General features: G+C 37.5%; 1 protein-coding gene across 1 annotated transcript in view; it reads left to right on the top strand.

The window, feature by feature from the left end:
- The window catches only part of ASB15 (ankyrin repeat and SOCS box containing 15), a 41,714-nt gene extending 22,819 nt beyond the window's left edge, over window positions 1-18,895 (top strand). The window contains exons 6-10 of the mRNA XM_056118442.1: window positions 5,710-5,955; window positions 7,644-7,815; window positions 9,596-10,166; window positions 10,650-10,803; window positions 15,828-18,895. Coding sequence (XP_055974417.1) covers window positions 5,710-5,955; window positions 7,644-7,815; window positions 9,596-10,166; window positions 10,650-10,803; window positions 15,828-16,000 — 1,316 coding nt within the window. The 3' untranslated portion in view covers window positions 16,001-18,895. The remainder of the gene's footprint in view (window positions 1-5,709; window positions 5,956-7,643; window positions 7,816-9,595; window positions 10,167-10,649; window positions 10,804-15,827) is intronic.
- Window positions 18,896-21,606: the final 2,711 nt, after the last annotated feature.

Raw genomic sequence — 21,606 nt, 5'->3', positions numbered from 1 at the left:
TAGCCTTGTTTGATTCTCGGCATCACATGCTCTCTGAGTACCACTGAGTATTGAATTGTCAGGCTCACACTGCTGAATTGAATATTACTGGATATGGCCCCAAAACATTCCCCCTCTAAACACACACACATACACACACAAACATACACACATACAAACACACACTCTTTATCTCTGAAAGTGTTCCTTAAGAAAATTTAAAAGGCAGTTATGTTTGCTGGAACTTAGGAGAGACTAACTACAAATATGATCACAATCACGATCATCCTGTTGTTTGTCGATTGCCTTGAGCAGGCACCAGTAATGTCTCCTTCGTCCTAGTCCTGAGATTTTAAAGTGCCTATTCAAGGTCATTTCAGGGTTAGGAGAATGAGACCCATCACTGTTACTGGTATTTGGCATATTGGGTACGCCACAGGGAGTTTTCCAGACTCTGCTGTGTGGGCAGGTTACATTCGGTAGCCTGCCAGGTACAAATACAAAGAAAACATTTCCTTTTTCTTAGGGATGTAGGGTGGTAGAGTCAGAATTTGGACTTTGGCACCTGGCATCTATAGATTTAAGTCCTGTGTGATTATAACAGTGAGCCTCGTTTTCTCATGGAAAGACAGCACCTACTGTGCAGAATTGTTATAAAACACATACAACCACCACCATATGTCATATGCTCATGAGAGGAGTCATTATGAAATTGGTGGGAGGAGGAGGAAGAGAAGAAGGGAAGGAAGAGAGAGGGGGTAGAGGAAAGAAAGCTGAATGAGAAGGAAGCCATAAGATTATTTACTAGTTATCACAGAGGAGAAGAATAAAGTATCATAATATGAGGTCATAACTAATTAACACTCCCACAGCTCTTTTGTTTTTTGCTTTTTGGGTACACCCAGCGAGATGCACAGGGGTTACTTCTGGCTCTATACTCAGGAATTACTCCTGGCGGTGCTCAGGGGACCATATGGGATGCCGGGAATCAAACCCAGGTCGGACTGTGCAAGGCAAATGCCCTACCCACTGTGCTATCGCTCCAACCCACCCCACAACAATTTTTCATAGAAAAAATCACTGGAACTTTTATATAACCTGTAAGTAGTTCAAAGGATATTTAAATAAGTTATGAGTATTAGTAACATATTTGCATTTTAACATCAGTTTAACACATCCATGAAACCAACATGGCTATAGAGATACATAGAATAGTCTTCATGATCTCAGACTTTATAGGAGAGCTATATATTATTAAATGGAAATTTGGAGTAAATGCTGCCAGAAAGTTATATCCACTAGCTATCTGCATACCTGTTCATAAATCTCTTTGTCACAGTGTCATGATGCTTTGCATAAACAAACCAAAACTCTCCCTTCAAGAAATAGTTATCTATTGGTTGAGTCACTACAATTAATGCAATCTTAGTGGTTTTTTTTTTTTTTTGCTTTTTGGGTCACACCTGGCGATGCACTCAGGAGTTATTCCTGGCGATGCTCAGGGGACCATATGGGATGCTGGGAATCGAACCCGGGTTGGCCGCGTGCAAGGCAAACGCCCTACCCGCTGTGCTATCTCTCCAGCCCCAATCTTAGTGTTTTTTAACAGTATATACAATAAAGTATTCACACCATCATCATGTATTAATTGTTTTTTCTATCCATACTCTTTGCTGCAAACAAGACTTTCCCCCAATTTGCCACTCCATCAATTTGCAAAAGGGCAAGACAAAAGTAAATGAAGCAGGAAGGGGAAAAAAACTAATTCCAAACTTAGTTTTTTCTTAATAAATAAGTGTATTAGGAGTAGTAAGTAGAAAATAATTCTAATTAGCTTCTTTCTTAAATGCTTTATACCACAACAGAGCACTAAGCAACTTGTTTATTTCAAAGTTTCATATGTTAATCTGCTCTAAAATATCTTATGATGAGAATGAAACTTTGTTACTGAAGTATCAGAATTGAAATAGAGTTAATATTTTAATGCTCTGCCTTTATATTAGAATATTCTTAAATGCAAGAAAATTAAAATACTTTTATCCTCTCTAAGGCCCTTCTTACTGATCAGTCATCTGGCTCTTATCTGGCTTCTACTTCTGGTAGTTCGATGTATTAGTTACAGTATATATTACTTTCTGAATGGAAGATTTGTAATTTGTGATGCATCTGACAGTTATTAAGATTGTTTTTTTGTGTATGTGTATATGTTGTGCTGTTTTGGCTTTTTTGTTTCAGCAATTAAACTCCTTTGCACATCCCACTGAGTTGCTATTACCTTTCTCTACAGAACAGCTACAAGATTAATGTGACCCATCAAGGCCAGGATATAGAGAAAACCCAGAGAACCACCTGGCATAATGTCTTGTTTTACTATCCTCTATTTCCCACACAAATGTGTATATTTACAGTCAATTCACTTTATTTCAGACTTTACATTCTTACAAATCAATATACGTCTTCATTTTATCTCTTTTAAATCTCCCAGTCCTTACCAGATACCTCATAAAAAGTTACTCACTTCTATTTGTATGAGTCAGAAATATCCATAGTCAATAGTTACATAAGTAAAACACATATATCAAGAAAAAGAAAGAAAATCATAGAAATTTAAAATAATAAGGTAGGGGCTGGAGTGATAGCACAGCGGGTATGGCATTTGCCTTGCATGAAGCTGACCTGGGTTTGACTCCCAGCATCCCATATGGTCCCCAAGCATCATTAGGAGTGATTTCTGAGCGCAGAGCCAGGAATAACCCCTGAGTATCTCCAGGTGTGAACTAAAACCAATAATAATAATAATAATGATAATAATAATGTAAAGTGCCAGCCAACTATAAAGTTTCAAAAGCATATTATTCCCTATGTTAAATTCACCATTAGAAAAACCCACATATAGTTCTGTGACACTGCACCTGAAGCTTAGTTCTCTTGAAGCATTATTATCGAGGGTATGATTAGTCAATTTATATCTCACTTATATTACACAAATACTGTGACTATTAGTTTTATTTCAGTCATTTATTTGTTCAAGGAGTTCTAGAGGTTAATACAGTGGGTAACTCACTTGCCTTGCATGCAGTTGACCTGAATTTGATTCCCAGCATTGAAAATGGTCCCCTGAGCATTGCCAGGAGAATCCCTGAGCACAGAACCAGGAGTAAGCTCAGAACACTGCTGGGTGTGCACGCACACACACACACCCTCAACAAGAATCTGTTGGCATGCTAGCTTGTGATGGATTTCTACAAGTGCATTATTTCTGTGGGAAATATGTTCTTAGTTCAAAAATAAATAAATTGCAAGTAAAGTTTACCTTTAAATTGTTTAAAATTGAATATGGAATGTCTATGCTATTATTTTCATGAAGAGAAACTAGTATCTTTAATCAGAAAATTCTCTGAGTCAGATAAAAGGTAAACATTGTGCAGGAAGAGGTTTGTTAATGTATTTTTTTACTACCAAAAATGCACTAGGAGCAAGAAGATAAATGAGGACATGTACCTCTTAGCTCATTTAACTTATTGATGTTTGCTCTATAATAACACCAGCTAGGATGAGGTAATTCACTGTAATTAGAGCTGCCAGTGGCAGGTGGGCGTTTCAGAGAAAAGCATTTGTCAACAGTTTTTACTTTAGTGAGCAGGAGAAAAACTGATTTCACTGCACATGGTTGTCTGTCTCCAAATGAAGTAAGCAGTTTTTCTTTGTCTTTCCTTTCTGTCTCATGGAGCCCTTTCCCACGACCAGGCCTTTAATTCTTTTCCATTTTCTCTCCTAATTACCAGGATATCCTCTGTTATAAAGACAGCTCCTGCCTTTCTCAGCAAAGGCAAACTTAGTGCCTTGTCAATAGAAGTCACTATGAGTTTCCTTTCTAGACTGGGAATTTCATGAATGAGAACCAAGATTATTTAACTTTAACTTTTATTCACAGTACATGATGCAGTACCACTTATATAGCCAGCATATATTATCCAAGGAAGTAGTAAAGGAAGAAAGGAAAAAAGGGCAAAGGAGAGAAGGAAAAGAGAAATAAAGGAAGGAAAAAGAAAGAGCATGAAGCTATATCTCTGTTAGCAGAGAGTTAGTGTTCATTCAACTGTTTCTTCTTAAGATTTCAATATATTTATGAGAAAAACAAAGCATTACATTTTTCAAAAGCCCACTCGAGTAAACTGGTGAACAATGGGAGGACAGTGACAGTGACAGTATATAAAAACCGCAGTAATCCTTTTAGTAATATAAATAGAGGGTATTTTATTTATTTTGCTTTGAGGCAACATCTAAAAGTGCTTAAGACTTACTTGTGACTTTGAGTTTAGGGATCACTCCTGGTGGGCTTTGAGGAGCATTTAGAATGATGGGGTTCAAACATGGGTCAGTCACATGCAAGGCAAGCATCCTACCTACTGCATTATCTTTCTCCCCCTAGGGTGATAATTTAGCAGAGTGATTTTAGAACAAGTAGAGGAGGAAATGTTTATCTGATGAAGTGAACTGCATAATATTTTAGCTATTACATGCTTCATCTATTTAGCACAACATACCAATCTAGATTCCAAACATTTTTATTGCAATTCTCCCATTAAGAACATGGGAAAGAGATACTTATTTAATACAGCTTTTTCAGATCTCTGGTTGGGGTGGAGCAGAAGAAGAGAGAGCTTGAGAAACATTACTTACTCATGTAGCTCAACAATCTTAGATGTGATGAAATTGGATTAATAATAAATATCATTATTCAGCTCCTAAGCATCTGAACATGTTACATATGTTATTTAATAACACCCAATAGTGTATATTGTTTTCCTCTTGAGGATAGAAAGAGTATAAATGACATGTTATCAATGGTATGCACCATTTTCATTGATTTTACTCTACTTTGTTTTCCTTATATTTTTTTGTCTGTTTGTTTTTACACCACCCCATGATATTCAGGGGATATTCCTGGCTCTGCACTCAGGAATTACTCCTGGCCATACTATGGGGCCATATGGGATGCCAGAGGTCAAACCCTGTGACCACATGTAAAGCAAGCACCCTACTATCTCTCCAGCCCTGATATGCACCGTTTTCTTTCCTTCTTTTCTTTTCTAATTGAGCCACCATGAGATACACATTTGCAAAGTTGTTCACGTTGGGTTTCAGTTATACAGTGTTCTAACACCAGTCCCTTCACCAGTGTACATCTACCATCACCAATATCCCCAGTTTCACTCCTGCCCACACCCCATCCCCATACCCGTTCCCAGCCCCAGCCTGTTCATTTTCAGACCATTATTTTCAATGGTAGCTTTACTCCTCAAGTCCAGTCTTTTTCTTCTTCTTTTTTTTCTTACCTTTGTGGGTCAGACCCAGCGATGCTCAGGGGTTAAGTCCTGCTCTGCACTCAGGACTTATTCTTGGCAATGTTCAGGGGACCATATGGGATGCCAGGGATCGAATCCAGGTCAGTCACATGCAAAAGAAACACCCTACCCGCTGTGCTCCAGTCCTCTCAAGTCCAGTATTAAAGAAAAGGTGGTATCATTTTGCAAGCATTCACTCCACGTTAGAAATGTAGGTATAAGAAATAGGAGAGCTTGGAAAAGCACCTAATTCTCTTCTAGAAAAAAAAGAGGATCTGTAACTTATATTCTGATATTATATTCCCTAATTAGCCTAATACCAGATAATGCATTGGTGTTAACATGACTACTGTTGACTGTCCTTTTTGTCATCGTCTTCAAGCTGTGAGAAAGGGCTCCTATGATATGGTGTCTGCTCTGATTAAACACAACACTAATCTTGACCAGCCCTGTGTCAAGCGATGGTCAGCAATGCATGAAGGAGCCAAACAAGGCCGCAAAGACATCATTGCTCTGCTGCTAAGCCATGGAGGTAATGTCCATGTGAAGGATGGATTTGGAGTCACACCACTGGGTGTAGCCGCTGAGTATGGTCACTGTGATGTGTTGGAACACCTCATTCACAAAGGTGTGTGCAAAGGAATCCTGTATTCCTGACATTTATTTGGACTTTTCCATTTCTTAATGGCTGTTCTTTCTCTTATGAAGGCAATTGGGCATTTGTACTTAGACTAGACCCCTCTGCCCCAACCATCTCATGGTTAATTAAACCCTCATCATTGTTACCTAAGAATGTGTACCCCCAATCCTCATTGTTCCCTCCTTTATGGACAGCCTTATTTTCACATGAGTGACTCATCAGGCTTTCATATTCCTAGACTGAATTTCTCTTTTGCACACTTTTAGTATAATTATTCTTTTGAACCAAGATAGGAATCTTAGATTTATGTCCAATTCCATCATTACATTCTCATCTAAATACAGTCAATGGTCGATAACTATAGTGTATCTCTCAACTTTTATTACCTTGAGACCCTCTATGGTTGGCTTTCCCACTTTTTTCCCAAGCCCAGAGCAATCACTTCTCAGCTATCATGGTTTTCAGGCTATATATAGGAAAATATATTGTGCAACCTGGATCCTTTCGTAAAGAATAGCGTCAACTGTGTAAGATACTAAAAAATTTCTCAGTGACTCCCGCTATGTACGAAATCATTTACAATTTCCTACTGCATCATCCTGAATTGTTTTCCAGGCTTATACCTCACTACTTCTAACATTTATCTTGCACTCCAGCTAAATTGGACCATTTCCAAGCACAAATTCTCATTCAAGCTACCTGGATTTCATTCAGGTCTTTACCCTTATCTCAAATACTTGCTATTTGCCACAATAATTCAAACTCTTAAGATACAGCCCACCAGAAGTCTGAACTAGTTCTTCCCAGTAGATTGTGTTGTTGCTCTCCAAGTCTTTAAATATCTACAGAATCATAAATTAAAAGACCCGGTTTTTAAGTTGATTCTGGCATCAAGTTATTGTTTGATACTAACTAGCCTAGTTACTTAAACTTGCTCCTTAAAATTTCCTCATCTGTAAGTAAAGCCTACAACCATTATTCCCAAGAATCATTTATGAGAGAGAAAACAATTTTGAGGACTCACAACCACAGTTTAACTTTAGTTAATAAATAAGCATAATGGCATAACTCTATTAGCCTTTTCAGCAGATGAAAGAATAGGATCACAGAATTTAATAGCTTCCCTAAATGTTCACATAACCTAAGCAGCAGAGCTATAATTCAAAATAGCCTAACTTCTTAATATAAATACTATCCTACTTCATGCTAAATTCAGATGTTATGCATTAGAGTGGAATGAAATCTGTGTACTTTGATGATTATTTTTTTTTCATATTTACTCTCTAAAGTTCTCAAGGTAGTCTTACTCAGTTTAGGATCTTCTATCTGTTCACATACAGAGGGCTTTCTGCATGCAAGAAGAAGTTTATACATAATTGTAGAAATGAAATCAAGAGTTAACTGTTGTTTTTAAGTTTAGCAATCTAATTCCCTGTCCTGGAAGCATTTTGTTGATCATGGAAATTGACTTGTTGATTTCTCAAATGTTCTTATGATTCACTTGATTTTCTAATAAAACAAAACATGATGCATCATATTGAAAATATTATAAACACAGAAGTTCTTAATCCTATGCTTTTTAAATCCTTACCAGAAAAATGAAACAAGCTCCTTTTTAGAGAATTATCTTGACAATCCATCCAGTTGTTACTCTGTCATGTGCTTTTTGCTGTCAGGAGGTGATGTGTTTGCTTTGGCTGATGATGGAGCGTCTGTGCTGTTTGAGGCAGCAGGAGGGGGCAATCCTGATTGCATTTCGCTCTTGCTAGAATATGGGGGAAGTGGAAATGTACCTAACAGAGCAGGACACCTTCCTATACACCGAGCTGCTTATGAAGGACATTATCTGTAAGTAGTACGTCATAAGTCAATTGTTTTAATTTGAAAATTACAAACATTGCATATACAAAATAACAAATCTCTGTATATAATATGCTCAATCCAAAAAGAAATAAGCAAAATGTTCATGTTTTATATACATAGTTTTATATACATAGTTTTTTCTGTATATGTTTTCTAAACATAAAGAAAAATGCACACAATTTCTGCATTAAATATATACTGCTTTTTATAATCTAGCTTCTTTTTTGGAGGAAAGTTAGAAGTGAGAATTCTGTGCAAGCTACCCAGATTGAACTTTCTATCTAACATTTAAAATGAATATTTAAAAAAAAACATAAAATTTTCTAACATTTTTACCTTTTAAAAAAATTAGTAAAGCAAAGTAAAAATATGCCAGTATACTATCAATATTACCAAGATTATTTAATGAAACTTAAAAATGTTGCAGTTTAGGGTCAAATTTATTCTTATGGAAAGTTTGATTGTAAGTTTAGACTTTTTATTCAAATTAAATATTGTACAGATTTTAAATCACAAAAAATGCCACAATCAATGCATCAGCAATAGTCTCTAATACTCTATTAAATGGTCCGCAGTGGATGAATGATTTGGGACAATTAAATATATTTCATAAGTTCAAAGACTTTAAAACCGGCTTTATCACTTTTAGTGCCCACACTGGCAAAGTGAAGTAAGTAATGACACATAATTGACGCTAAGTGACATGTTGTTAAAGTTTACCTGGAATTGCTCCCAGTGTTCATAAATTCACACATGGTAGCTCTGAATTAGGCACAAGAGATCGGGTTATCCTTGCTTGTGGCTCTTATACATGTCTAGTTGTTCAGACAAGTGTGAAATTCACAACTGTTTCTCACAGGTCTTTAGAAGCCTAAGCTGTACAAACTATCTCAATTGGACAGAAGGTTGACAGAATTGGGCCAGAGTGATAGTATAGCAGATAGGCTTTCCTTGCATGCTACTGACCCAGGTTTGATCTCTAACAATCAATATGTCCCTCAAGCCCTCCAAGAGATACCCTAGAGTTTAGAGCCAGAAGTAAGTCAGCACAGTTGGGTGTGGCCCAAACACACCTCTCCCCTCAAAAAAAGAAAGGCTGACATAATAATAATAACTTACAGCTATCTATTCAGTTGCAAATTATATGGAAGTAGGCTCTTGCACAGCCTACGTTAAATGATAGATTGCTCAGAACGCAGTAAAAGGGAGGTTTTACTTCATTTAAATAAATGAAGGTTTAAAAATAAGACCTAAATTCTAGCCCCTGTCCAGTAACTATGGGACTTTGGACAAATCATTTTACCTTTCCAGTTTTTATACTGCTTTTTTTAAAATTCTGCTTTTCTGTTAAATGAAGAAGTTGGACTAAGTGATGCTTATGGTCACTTGCGCTAACTTTATGTGATAAGGGTCAAGATTATGAAACTATCTTCGGTAGCATAAAATTGGCTTTTATATATTTCATTATATTACATTCATTTCTGATAAATATTATGTTGTTCATAATAGAATTAAGGGATGCAGAGGATTGCTGAATAATTACAACTCTAGGATCAAAGACCCAGTATGCATTCCAGGATTGTTGCTAATGGGTGCTAACTAAAAACCGAACAAAAGTGGTAAATTAGTGGACAAAGGTTGGTTTTGTAGGTCATCTAGAGAAAATATTGGAAATTGAAACTACACTTATTTATCTAATAAGGAAAGTGGTTTATTTAATTTCTTAATTTTCATTATTTTTTGTGGATATTTGACTTTATTTTAGTGCCCTGAAATATCTTATTCCGGTAACATCTATAAATGCAATCCAGAAGAGTGGGCTAACACCGGTCCACTCAGCAGCTGATGGACAAAATGTTCAGTGCCTCCAACTGCTCATTGAAAATGGCTTTGATGTCAATGTCCTGCTTGCTGACCACATTTCTGAGAACTATGATGATAACAGAAAGACTGCACTATATTTTGCTGTTTCAAATAATGATATCCAATGCACAGAAGTTCTTCTGACTGCAGGTGCAGACCCAAACCTAGATCCCCTCAATTGTCTACTTGTGGCAGTAAGAGCCAATAATCACGAAATTGTCCGGCTGCTTCTTTCCCATGGAGCTAATGTCAACTGTTATTTTATGCATGTGAATGACACTCGTTTTCCCAGTGCCATTCAGTATGCCCTAAGTGATGAGGTAATGATGAGACTGTTGCTGAATAATGGCTATAAAGTGGAGATGTGCTTTGATTGCATGCATGGTGACATCTTTGGAAATACGTTTGTCTGGTCAGAGATAGAAGAAGAGGAATTGCCTGGATGGACATCTTGTATAATAAAAGATAATCCGGTGAGCTAGAGTCTTTTATATTTCATATTGGTAATCATACTACATTTCATTCATTTGGGGTTATAACAAAAATTAAAAAATCACCTTTTTTATTCTTCTTGAATTTTTATTGGCCGATAATATGGGTATATGAGTATAATTAGACATAAAAGGTGACATTTATTTTCTCTTTAATGGGAAATGTAAAAAATGTGAGAATGTATGTAATTAATAGCATTCTTACTTGGTGCGTATTGGGGCTTGATAAAGAAAGGCATGATTCTTCCCTGCTGTGTTGACTATAGCCACATCAGACCCATGCAAATAGCATTGAGGTTCAAAGTTTCACATGAACAAACAAGGAATCTATTTTAATTTTTATTCAGCACTATGAGAGTACCTTTATTTGGTATAAAGTCAATGATAGTAATTTTTTATTTAAAAATTGAATATCATATGACATATTAAAAGTAATACAAAATTAAATTTTATCAATTTTCTCAGTTTTGTGAGTTTATTACAGTTCCTTGGATGAAGCATTTGGTAGGCAGCGTTATTCGTATTTTAATAGATTACATGGATTATGTCCCTCTATGTGCGAAACTGAAATCTGCTCTTGAAGTACAGAAAGAATGGCCAGAAATTCGTCAGATACTAGGTAAAAACAAAATACTGCCTACACAACTTTTAATAAAAAGTCTATAGGGGAAATTTATTTCTCCTTCACATTTTATATTATCTGGGTTTTTAAAATGTTAATTTTAATGTTTCCCTTGGTGTAAGACTATAATTTTTCTTTTCTTAATACTTTAAAATTATTTAATTTTATAATGAGATATACCATAACTACATTAACACTCTGACAAGAACTAATGTTTTAAAGGAATTAACTGCTACACTATTATAATATTTGTAAGCTGTAATTTCTGTGTGGGCAGAGATTATTTTGATTATTTACTTATTCTTAAGGCTTAGTACAATGTCTATAACAGTAAATACTAAAAAAACACTTTGTACGTGAGTGAATGGATGAACTAGCTGTTCTGTTTTTGACAATGTTCTTTCTTTTTACTAAAAAACTCCTACCATCAAAAATTTGTATTACAGGCAGGTAGACATTTTTCATTTCCCAATTAAAGTTTAATTGTATAAGATTAGAACTTATGAACTTATGATTCGGTATTATTTTAGTAAAAACAAATTTTAAAAACTCAGGAGTCAATTTTAATAGGCTCTCACTGGCCAAAGATGGGAAAAATTATTAGACCTTCAAACAGCTAATTATTTAAATTAATTAAAGTCAACTAAATATTTTAAAATACACTTTGCAATGATTCAGTTCCAGAGGCTGATAAGTACAGAGGATTTTATCTTAAAACTTTCTAAAAGACTCAAACATTTGTTTTTCTTTATATTGTTTTTGCCATTCATAATCAAAGAACTCATGAGCAAAAGCATATCTTTTATAAAAATATTCCAAATTAAAAAAATAAATAGATAATTAGATACCTCAATCTCTTATAAGCAAAGAATATAGTTATTTAACATCAATTGTTGCTTTATGCCAAACTATGTAACTCTTGAAAACACAGTACAAATTACAGTTTTGTCAAAGAGATCAAACTTAAATCTGGTTAAGTCTGTGAAAACATATATCAATATGTAAGAAACCGAGAAGGCAATGAGGTAAGAAACTGTATCATGAAAGTTCAGTCAGCAAAATTCGGGCTATGGAAAATTACTACAGAGAATTAAAGTTCTTCAGATTCATTAAAAGGAAGAGAAGGGAATGAAGATAGTTTGCAGATTGAGAGACACTTAAAATCCATCAATTTCTTTTTTTTTTTAAATCATTGCTGACACTGTAATGTACAGACAGCATACTTGGATAACAAGGTTCTAAAGGAAGTAATTACTGTGCAAATCAGAGTAACAGTTATTTATTTGGTAGGAAGGAAAGAAGATTGGGATGAATTGTGGCAGGGAAGTTATGTTCATGATGTAGGAGGTAGTTAAAGATGTTCACCCGATAATATAATAATTTACGAAATTATACACTAGTGGCATCTCCATACTGTCTTCCAAAGAAGTTTCGTTGAAATGGACGATGTTTACACCAACAGTGGATGAGCATGAAAGGGGAAATTTCTATACAAATTAAAAATCTGGAAGCATACACTAGACAAGTCATGAATGTATTTTTTTTAACGAATACACCATGATTTACAAAGTTATTTACACAATTGATTTTTAGGCATACGATGTTCCAGCACCATCCCACCACCAGTGTCAACTTCCCTCCACCAGTCCACCAGTGTCTGCTGGTTCCCTCGCATCTCCCATACCCATCCATCCCCCACCCCCAACCTCTTTGATAGACACCTCTCTCTTTCTCCTTTTCGTTTTCAATTTTTTGGGTCACACTCGGATTGGAGTCGAGCATCTTCCACCCAGATCCTCCAAATTCCAGTAGGCGGGGGTCACACCCACCACCTGGCCCCCTGGCGCCGTGTAATCCCATCAGCGGCCAAGACTCAGAGACTATAAAATTCAGATCCCGGAACCGCGCAGCTGCATTTGCGGCCGCGCGACATCTTATCAGAACTTTTTTTTATGACATCTTATTGTCTCATTCCTACTTTGGACAAACTTGCAGGCTATTGAATGTAGCCTGCCCACAGGGCAGAGTCTGGCGAACTCCCCGTGGCGTACCAAATATGCCAAATACCAGTAACAATGATGGGTCTCATTCTCCTAAAGAGCCTTGAATATAATCTCAGGGCTAGGATGAAGGAGACGTTACTGGGGCTTGCTCGAGGCAATCGACGAATAACAGGATGATGAAATGAAATGAAATGAACACCCAAAGTGCTCAGTACTCATTCCTAACTCCATGCTCAGAGATGACTCCTGGCCATGCTCAAGGACCATATGGGATACCAGAACCTAGGTTGGCAGCATATAAGGCAAGCACCCTACCCTCTGTACTGCTGCTCCAGTCCCTGACAGGCACATTTTTAAGTTTGGTTTTTGTGGATATACACCTATACTACCAATGTACACAAGGCCATTGGTCCCTGCCCCCACCTTACCAACTTCAGTCTGTCTCTACCTCTTCTTACTTTTGTCATACCCCCTCGATTTTTTTTCCTTCATTATTCTTTACCTTTCTGTACTTTGGAGTCAAGGGTAATCTCAAGTAAGTATCAGGAGGATTACTCTATGGCTTAGAGGCCAGCCGGGCACGCTAGGGGAAAAGGCAGCTCAGATAGAGAAGCGAGCACCAAACAAAGTTTGTTTGGAGGTTCCTTCCAGGATGGGAGATGCATGTTGAAAGTAGACTATAGACTGAATATGATTGCCACTCAATGCCTCTTTTGCAGACCACAACACCCAAAAGGAAAGAGAGAACAAAAGGGAATGCCCTGCCACAGAGGCAGGGTAGGATGTGGGGGATGGAGGTGGGAGGGATACTGGGATCCATGGTGATGGAAAATGGGCACTGGTGGAGGGATGGGTATTTGATCATTGTATAATCAAAACCCAAGCGCAAAAATTTGTAAGTCTACAACTGTACCTCATGGTGTTTCATTAATAAAAATTAAAATATATATATATATATATTAGTAGGTGAAAAAAAGGGTGATCTCAAGATCAAAAACACTTTGGATATTATAAGGGAAACAAAACCTTAAGGCTTCTGTTAGGTACATGATTTCTAAAAGTTAGATAAACAGTAAAGAGCAAAGCAAACATTTAAATCTGTCTCATTTCAAAACAGGTTCTCTTTCCAATGTCACTCTGCTTCTTATAAATTGCATAGAATCTGATTCTACTTGGAAATTAATTTTCCTTGTTTTCAAAAGAACAGCTAGTTCTTACTACTTTAGAAATGCAATCCAATTAGGAATAAAAACAGGAAGCTTTTCCTTGTATAGTCAAATATTTTTTGTCAGAGAAAGTTTGATATTTAGTTGCTATGAGTAAGATTAACCACTGGATGTCAGGATTCCTCTAAGTATCATTTATGTTTTCCAAGCAGTATATTTTTAGGGAAAAAACTGAAATATTAAGTTTTTGAAACATAGTTTATTCTACCTATTTTCAAAAGTATTTTTTCCTCAGTAATTTAAAAAAAACTTTTAAAAAAGGTTATCTGAATGTTTATAATCTCAAATATAATAGAAATCTAATTTTATTACTGAATCCATAGTAATAGTTCCCCATTATTGCCAATAATAGTTCCCCATTATTGCACTGTCATGGGTAATAAATACTTTTTTAATACCTCACATGAATTAATCTGTTTGGTCTTCAAATAACCCTTTTGGGAGGTATCACTGTTATACATATTTCACAGGTGAGCATACTGAGATCCTGGAGGCTAAATAACTTGTTCAAGGTCACACAAATGCTAAGTGGCAGAGCCAGAATCTCATACCAACTGCATCTAGTTCTCAAATCTAAGCCAGTGATTAGAACTGTATTATGATTGAAGTACAAAGTGAAAGCAAAGGCTAACATTAGAGGGTTAATTAAATTTTGTATATTTAAAATCTATATCTATTCCTATATATCTGTACACACATATTATTATTAAGTATTAGACACTGAGACAACCAAGATTGTGTTATGGAAATAAGGGCTCTTTTGAATCAAATGTTACTTAATTACTTATCAGAAAGATTGGTAGGAGAGAAAGGAAGAATGATGAAGAGATAGTCCAATGGGAGGGTGCATGTCTTGTACGAGGCCAGCCTGGATTCAATCTGTAGCACAATCTAAGGTCCCCTGAACTCACCAGCAGTAAGCCCTGAGCACAACTAGGCATGGCCCAAAAAGCATAAAACAAAATGAAAGAATGATGTCTCTATAGCATTTAGTTACAAAAAATAAATGAGAGATATGAGCATTTGCTTTCATTTTACTATTTTTATTTTTAAAGTGTTGTGTGTGTGTGTGTGTGTGTGTGTGTGTGTGTGTGTGTGTGTGTTTCTGGAGATCAAACTCAGAAATTGAGACATGTGAAATAATGAATGTATTCAAAGTAGAGAGAGAGTTAAGTAGAAATCATCTGCCTCACAGGCATCGGGAGGGTTGGGAGTGGGGGTTACATTGGGGTTCTTGGTGGTGGAAAATAATTACTGGTGAGGGGAGGGGTGTTTGATCATTGTATGACCAAGACTTAAACCTGAAAGCTTTTTAACTTTTCTCATAGTGATTCAATAAATAAATTTTTATTAAAAAAGGAAATTGATACATGTAAAGCTGTTTCTTTATATTTATAGGGGGATCACATCAGCCACTCTGGGGAGCATTTTGGTGCCAGGAAATGAACCAAGGTCTTGGGCTTGATACCACATGAGCTATCTCCTAGCCCAGCTTTGTCTTTTTTTTTCAAATCCATTCACTCCTCTAACATAACCTAGTTGAATACCCACTATAAAACAGATTTCCTTCTGACTCAGACTGTTGAAATACTTTCATGGAACTTTCATTGTCTTCTAGAGTAATGGCCTGGAATGCTTTAATACAATATGGACTCATTTGATGTCACCAACTGCTACATTGTGCAGACTTAGTTTTCAGAATGACATAATATTTCTTCAAAAGCTAGTCTATATATTATAAATCAATTCACTGATATTAATTTTTATCCTTTGTCTGACCTTTTCATTGTAGAGAATCCTCGTTCACTGAAGCATTTGTGTCGATTAAAAATTCGAAGATGTCTGGGGCTTCAGCAACTCTGCCAACCAGCCTCAATGGAGAAACTTCCTCTACCACCAATTATTCAAAGATATCTCTTATTTAAAGAGTATGACCTCTATGGACAAGGGCTAAAACTGGCATAATATTTAAAATGTCATTTTAAAATATCTTAAAATGAGATTTCCTTGGAGAATTGCTTGGCTTGTCAATCATACTACATTCTTAAATGTATTTGAATACATTGGGAGTGTTATAACTAGATTATGGAAACACTATCAAAAGATAATGTTTATATTATATAGCACAGTGGGTAGGGCATTTGCCTTGCACCCAGCCAACCAGGGTTCAATTCCTCTGCCCTCTCGGAGAGCCCAGCAAGCTACCAAGAGTATTGCTTACATGGCAAAGCCTGGCAAGCTACCCATGACGTATTCGATATGCCAAACACAGTAACAACAAGTCTCACAATGGAGATGTTACTGGACCCACTGGAGCAAATCGATGAACAACGGGAGGACAGTGACAGTGACAGTACATTAATTATATTATAAATATTTTAAAGATTTTACCTTTTAAAGATTTCTATATTATAATCTTTTATGTTATTTTCCAATATTTATTTGAATTTCAATTGATTATCTGCACTTGCAACAAGTCTTTCAACAATCTCTGTAGTATCAATGAGCAAGCCTGTCCTATTTCTCCTTCTTTCTTTCTTAAAAATCAAAAAAGGTAGGGCTTCCTCCTGACAAGGCTCAGGGGACCATATCGGATGCCAGGGATTGAACCCAGGTCAGCTGGTACTAGACAAATGACCTGTCCACTGTACTCTATCCCTCTCTGACCCCAAGACTCTCCTATTTTCATAAAACAAAAAGCCTCTTTCTCAAATCTCTCTTTCCAACCAGTTGCTGGCTCATTCCTCTCCTTTCCTTTTTCGTCACATTAAGCAAAAGAACTTCCTGCCTGGTGATTTACATGCTGTGACCTGACTTCCTTCTCCACTGCCCTTCTCAGAGTCCTTAACCCTCCTTGTTGCTAATTTCATTTTTTTCTTTCAAACGATTCCTGCAACCCTTGACACCATTGCCTACTCTCTCCGGGAAATGATCTTCCCTTAATTTGTGTAAAACCTTTCTCTCTTAGATCTTCTCCTACCTCCCTGTCTTCCTCTGGCTTCTTTTGGTATTGCTTATCTCCTGCCAACCCTTTCCAAAAATATCCTAGGCCCACTTTTCTTCTTAAATATATTACATTTGTGGGGATGAGGGGGAGTTCATCCATTTCTATGATTTTGATTACTATGTCTGTATAAAATTTTTATCTGAATATAAAATAAAAATTTTATCTGGATATAAAATAAATAAATAATAAAAATAATAATATAAAAAATAAAAATATAAAAAAATTTTATCTGGATATAAAATTTTTATCTGAAGAACAGTTCTTTCTCTTATGTGCTCGACCCCATGTAGCCAGTTTGCCCAATCGATCTTTAATCACAAAGATAGATGCCCAAATGAGCTCACTTCCTTTCCCCACAGAAGAATTCTTTTCTTATATTCTGTAGCTCCATAACACAGTTACTAATTTTGTTTTCTGAGACAAAAACCTGGACACCAGCCTTGACTGAAAGCTATTTTTTCCTTGCCCATTGTAACACATCACCAAGTTCTGGTAAGGTTATCTCCTGCAGTAATCTTTTCTAAAGCCTCACTGATTCAGCCCTAATTTCAGGTGTGATCTCCTTTTTCCTGGCTAAGCACTGAGTACTACCATGCTGCCTAATTGGCCTACCTCCCTGATGTCTTGTGCCACCAAACGTGCATTCTACATACATCATCCCAAGGTTGATCTTTTACAAGTGTAAGTGCAATTTCACTTCTCTGATTTACAATCATTTACATGACTCAGGATAAAGTCCTTATTTTTTGCATGGCCCTTCATGGTCTATCTTCTTGCTTTTCTCTTCAGCTTACTCACTTGCTGTCCCTCTTCCCACTCACCCTTAATCATATTAAACAACACTAAGTAGTTTATTAATTTCTTCAGCGGGAATTCCCATATATTTAGATTTCATGTGACCTTCTGCACTAACGAAGCACCTCAGATTTTTAGATTTTACAGCCTATCAACCATAGGAATATGTAGAAAACATTAGTGTCATTAACATTGGATAAAAAAGAGGCTGATTCAGTGCCAGAAAAGATGACCTTAAACTGAACTATTAATATGGAACCGTTTTGGCTTTGAAACATTTGGTGCACTGTCTTAATTTCCACACTAGGAAATGGGTAAAAAGAAATCATTTTTTGTTCAACAATTCTCTGAGGTGTCCTTTCATTTGAAATCACTGCTGTAAAGTCGACTATGTTCTCTTTCACCCCAGGGTCTTTGCATTGCTCCCCACAACCTCTTTCTGAAATCTGTTCTCTCTCCTCCTTACACTTTTCATCAGATCAACCACACTCCTACAAATGTCAGCTTAAATGTTGCCTGCCTCCTGGCACCCATGTTGTATTCTAGGCGTCTGTGTTCTCATTTTTCTGCTGCACCCAGCTGTAATTTTTGAGTGACTGCAGTTTTTTCAATAGTAAGATCTCACTGTTTTGTAAATTTTCAGTTACCTCTAAAACACTAACACATTGGCACCAGTGCTGCAACTTGTGTTAGTTAAACCACTTTCAAGTAAGAGCCACCAATAGTACATGCTGGCTTCAATGTGCTGATAAGCAAGAAAACGCTTTACAATTAGAGCTATAGTGTAACCTCTTATGACCTCTGGATAGTATACATTTTATATTTATTAAACTTTAATGAACTTAACTTGAACCACAATGTTTATGTATAAAATTTCTTGATTGCTCTATGTTTATAAATATCCTATCAGTTAATTAATACTAATCTAAAATTAAAAAATAGTAATGACAATGTAAAACTGCTCTGTTACTTCTGATGTTAAGTGAATTAGAACTTTGCCTTTCCTTCAAGTGTTCATGTGAACATTCCGAGATATTTTGGATACTAAATAAACTTTAAATATCCAAACTGAGTCTGTATCCAAAATCAGTTTTATCTTTATCTTACTATATTTTAAAGTTTTTTAACAATGGTTTTGAGTGGGATGGATGGTAAGTAAAATTAATTTTTATCCAAGTAGAACGGTTTCTCCTCGAAAAATATCACTTTATCTCGGAGAGGAAAAGAATTGTACTTCCCTTATGAGCCTTATATGACTGGAGAAGCCAAAAATTCTACAGTGTTGCCTGTTTCCCCCCCCACACACACACACTTTATTTAAACACTTGGTTTACAAAGTTTTTCATAATGATTTGTTAAAGGTATTCAATATTCCAGCACCAATCCCACCACCATTATCAGTGGTGCCTGTTATACTACTATGGAATCAACATGATAGAGTTTTGATTATACCTTTCTATGCTACCCGCGTGGCAGCTCCGGCCGAGACCCACGCACGACTGAAGACCCACAGAACAAGATAAGCGGAACTCTCTGAGACCTTGGACTCCAGGCTCGGCGGACCCAGGGACAGAGCTTCTCTGCTTGCTCCCACCAACCACAGGTGACAAAGGGATTCTAATCAGGAGCCCCACCCTACCCTGCCCTGTTTCCATCAACCACTCAGGGATCGAATTGCGCACAGGAGACCCACCCTACCCAGATAAATACCCCACTGGCAGAGTTCCACTATCAACACTACTCCCACTACCCAGCCGTTGCCACACTCCAGGATGCTTTCCGGACCCGCGCGGCCACAAAGCGGCCACGCGACACATAATAAGACATTAAATACCCATCTTCCGGAATTGTCATACCGTATTTGATAGGGTTCAAATATGGTAACACCTACAAGGGTGATTAGAGGTCGCCCCAAAAGCCTCTATCCCTCTTGGAAAGACTGGCAAGCTACCAAGAGTATTCCGCCCGCACGGAAGAGCCTGGCAAGCTATCCGTTGTGTATTCGATATGCCAAAACCAGTAACTACAACTGGTCTCATTCACCTGACCCTGAAGGCTTCACCGACATGGCAGCACTGAGAAGGATGAGAAAGGAGAGGCCAACAAAATCTCAAGGCCGACCTAGGCTGCCACAATGAAGGAAGACAAAAATGATCGTCTGTACTTTAAATGCACGTACGCTAGCATCAGATGCATCCATCGAGGACCTGATGGTACAAGCGAGAATGATCAAGTTCGACATCATTGGTCTGATCGAGACAAGAAGGCACGAATCTCACCATGCCGTTTTCGACACTGGAGAAGAATTGTTCCTCGGAACATGCAATAAAAGAGGGGTTGGAGGTGTCGGTGTCCTTGTCAACACAAACTTGGCCAAGAGCATTGATTCATTCGAATGCCTAACAACACGAATCGGACGTTTACATTTGAATAGATGTGACTCACTGCCTGCAGTTTCTATCTTCGTTGTCTACGCACCAACATCCAATTATGATGAAGGAGAAATTGAGAAGTTCTACATGGAGCTGGAGAAGTTCTATAAAGAAGACCACACCTTCTACAAGATCATTGTGGGTGATTTTAATGCCAATGTAGGACCGAGAAGATCAGCTGAAGAACTTCACATCGGGACCCGTGGCCTAGAATGGAACGAACAGGATGAGAGACTGTCTGAGTTCATCATGTCGACCAAGACCATTCATGGTAACTCACAGTTCCAGAAGGCAGAATCTAAACGATGGACATGGGAGTCTCCTGGTGGACGATTCCACCACGAAATAGACCACATCATATTCAATCGATGGTTTTGCCTGACTGATGTTGCTGTTGTCCCAAAATTTCGAACGGGATTGGACCACCGTCTCCTTCGTGCAAAATTCTACTTCACAGAGCGGGGAGAAAGGGCTGCAAAGTTCAAAAAGAGAACTCCCAGAATGACCACCAACTGGGAACTCTTTGGTACTATTGCGGCAACATGGGAAGATGCCATTGTTGACAACATTGACGAGGAATACGATTGACTGGTTCAGCACCTCCATGAATGTGCAAGGAACGCCAAGAGAGAGATAGCCACAAAAAATCGCCTATCTTCGAAAACTCTTGAGCTAATTCGCCAGCATGGTTTGGCGCATGCCTCAAGCAACTGCAAGCTAACGTCCGAGCTCACAAAGCAGTGCAGAGATGCGGTCAAGGAAGACCTCAAAGAGAGAAGAGCAGAAGTACTGGTAAATGCAGCAGAAGCCGGGAAAAGTATTCGTAACACCTGCCTGTCCTTCGCCAACTACAAGACCAAGATGACTGCCCTCCGACGTCCTGATGGATCCATCACATCCTCAGAACAGCAATGGAGAACATTATCCATGACTTCTACTCAAATCTCTTTGATAGCCATGTCCACTTGCCGACATACCAAATTCCACAAGATGGATATGTCATTCCCAACGTTCTCCCTTCCGAAATCCGACACGCCATTTCGTCGGTAAAGAAACAAACAGCACCCGGCCCAGACAAGGTCAGACCTGAACACCTGAAGAACCTGCTGTCAGTACTCATCAATACACTGGCTCGGCTCTTCACTAGCTACCTGTCTGAATGCAAGGTTCCGTCCCAATGGAAAACCAGCAGGACTGTACTACTGTTCAAGAAGGGAGACATCCATGACATTGGCAACTATCGCCCGATCTGCCTATTGTCTGTCATCTACAAGTTGTTCACTCGAGTCATCCTAAATAGGATTGGCAGAACAATAGATGAAGGACAACCATGCGAG

The sequence above is a fragment of the Sorex fumeus genome, unplaced genomic scaffold, assembly GCF_029834395.1.
Source record: "Sorex fumeus unplaced genomic scaffold, SorFum_2.1 ptg000037l, whole genome shotgun sequence".
NCBI lineage: Eukaryota > Metazoa > Chordata > Mammalia > Eulipotyphla > Soricidae > Sorex > Sorex fumeus.
Note: the sequence above shows the minus strand (reverse complement) of the source record. Positions and strands in the feature narration are given on the sequence as shown.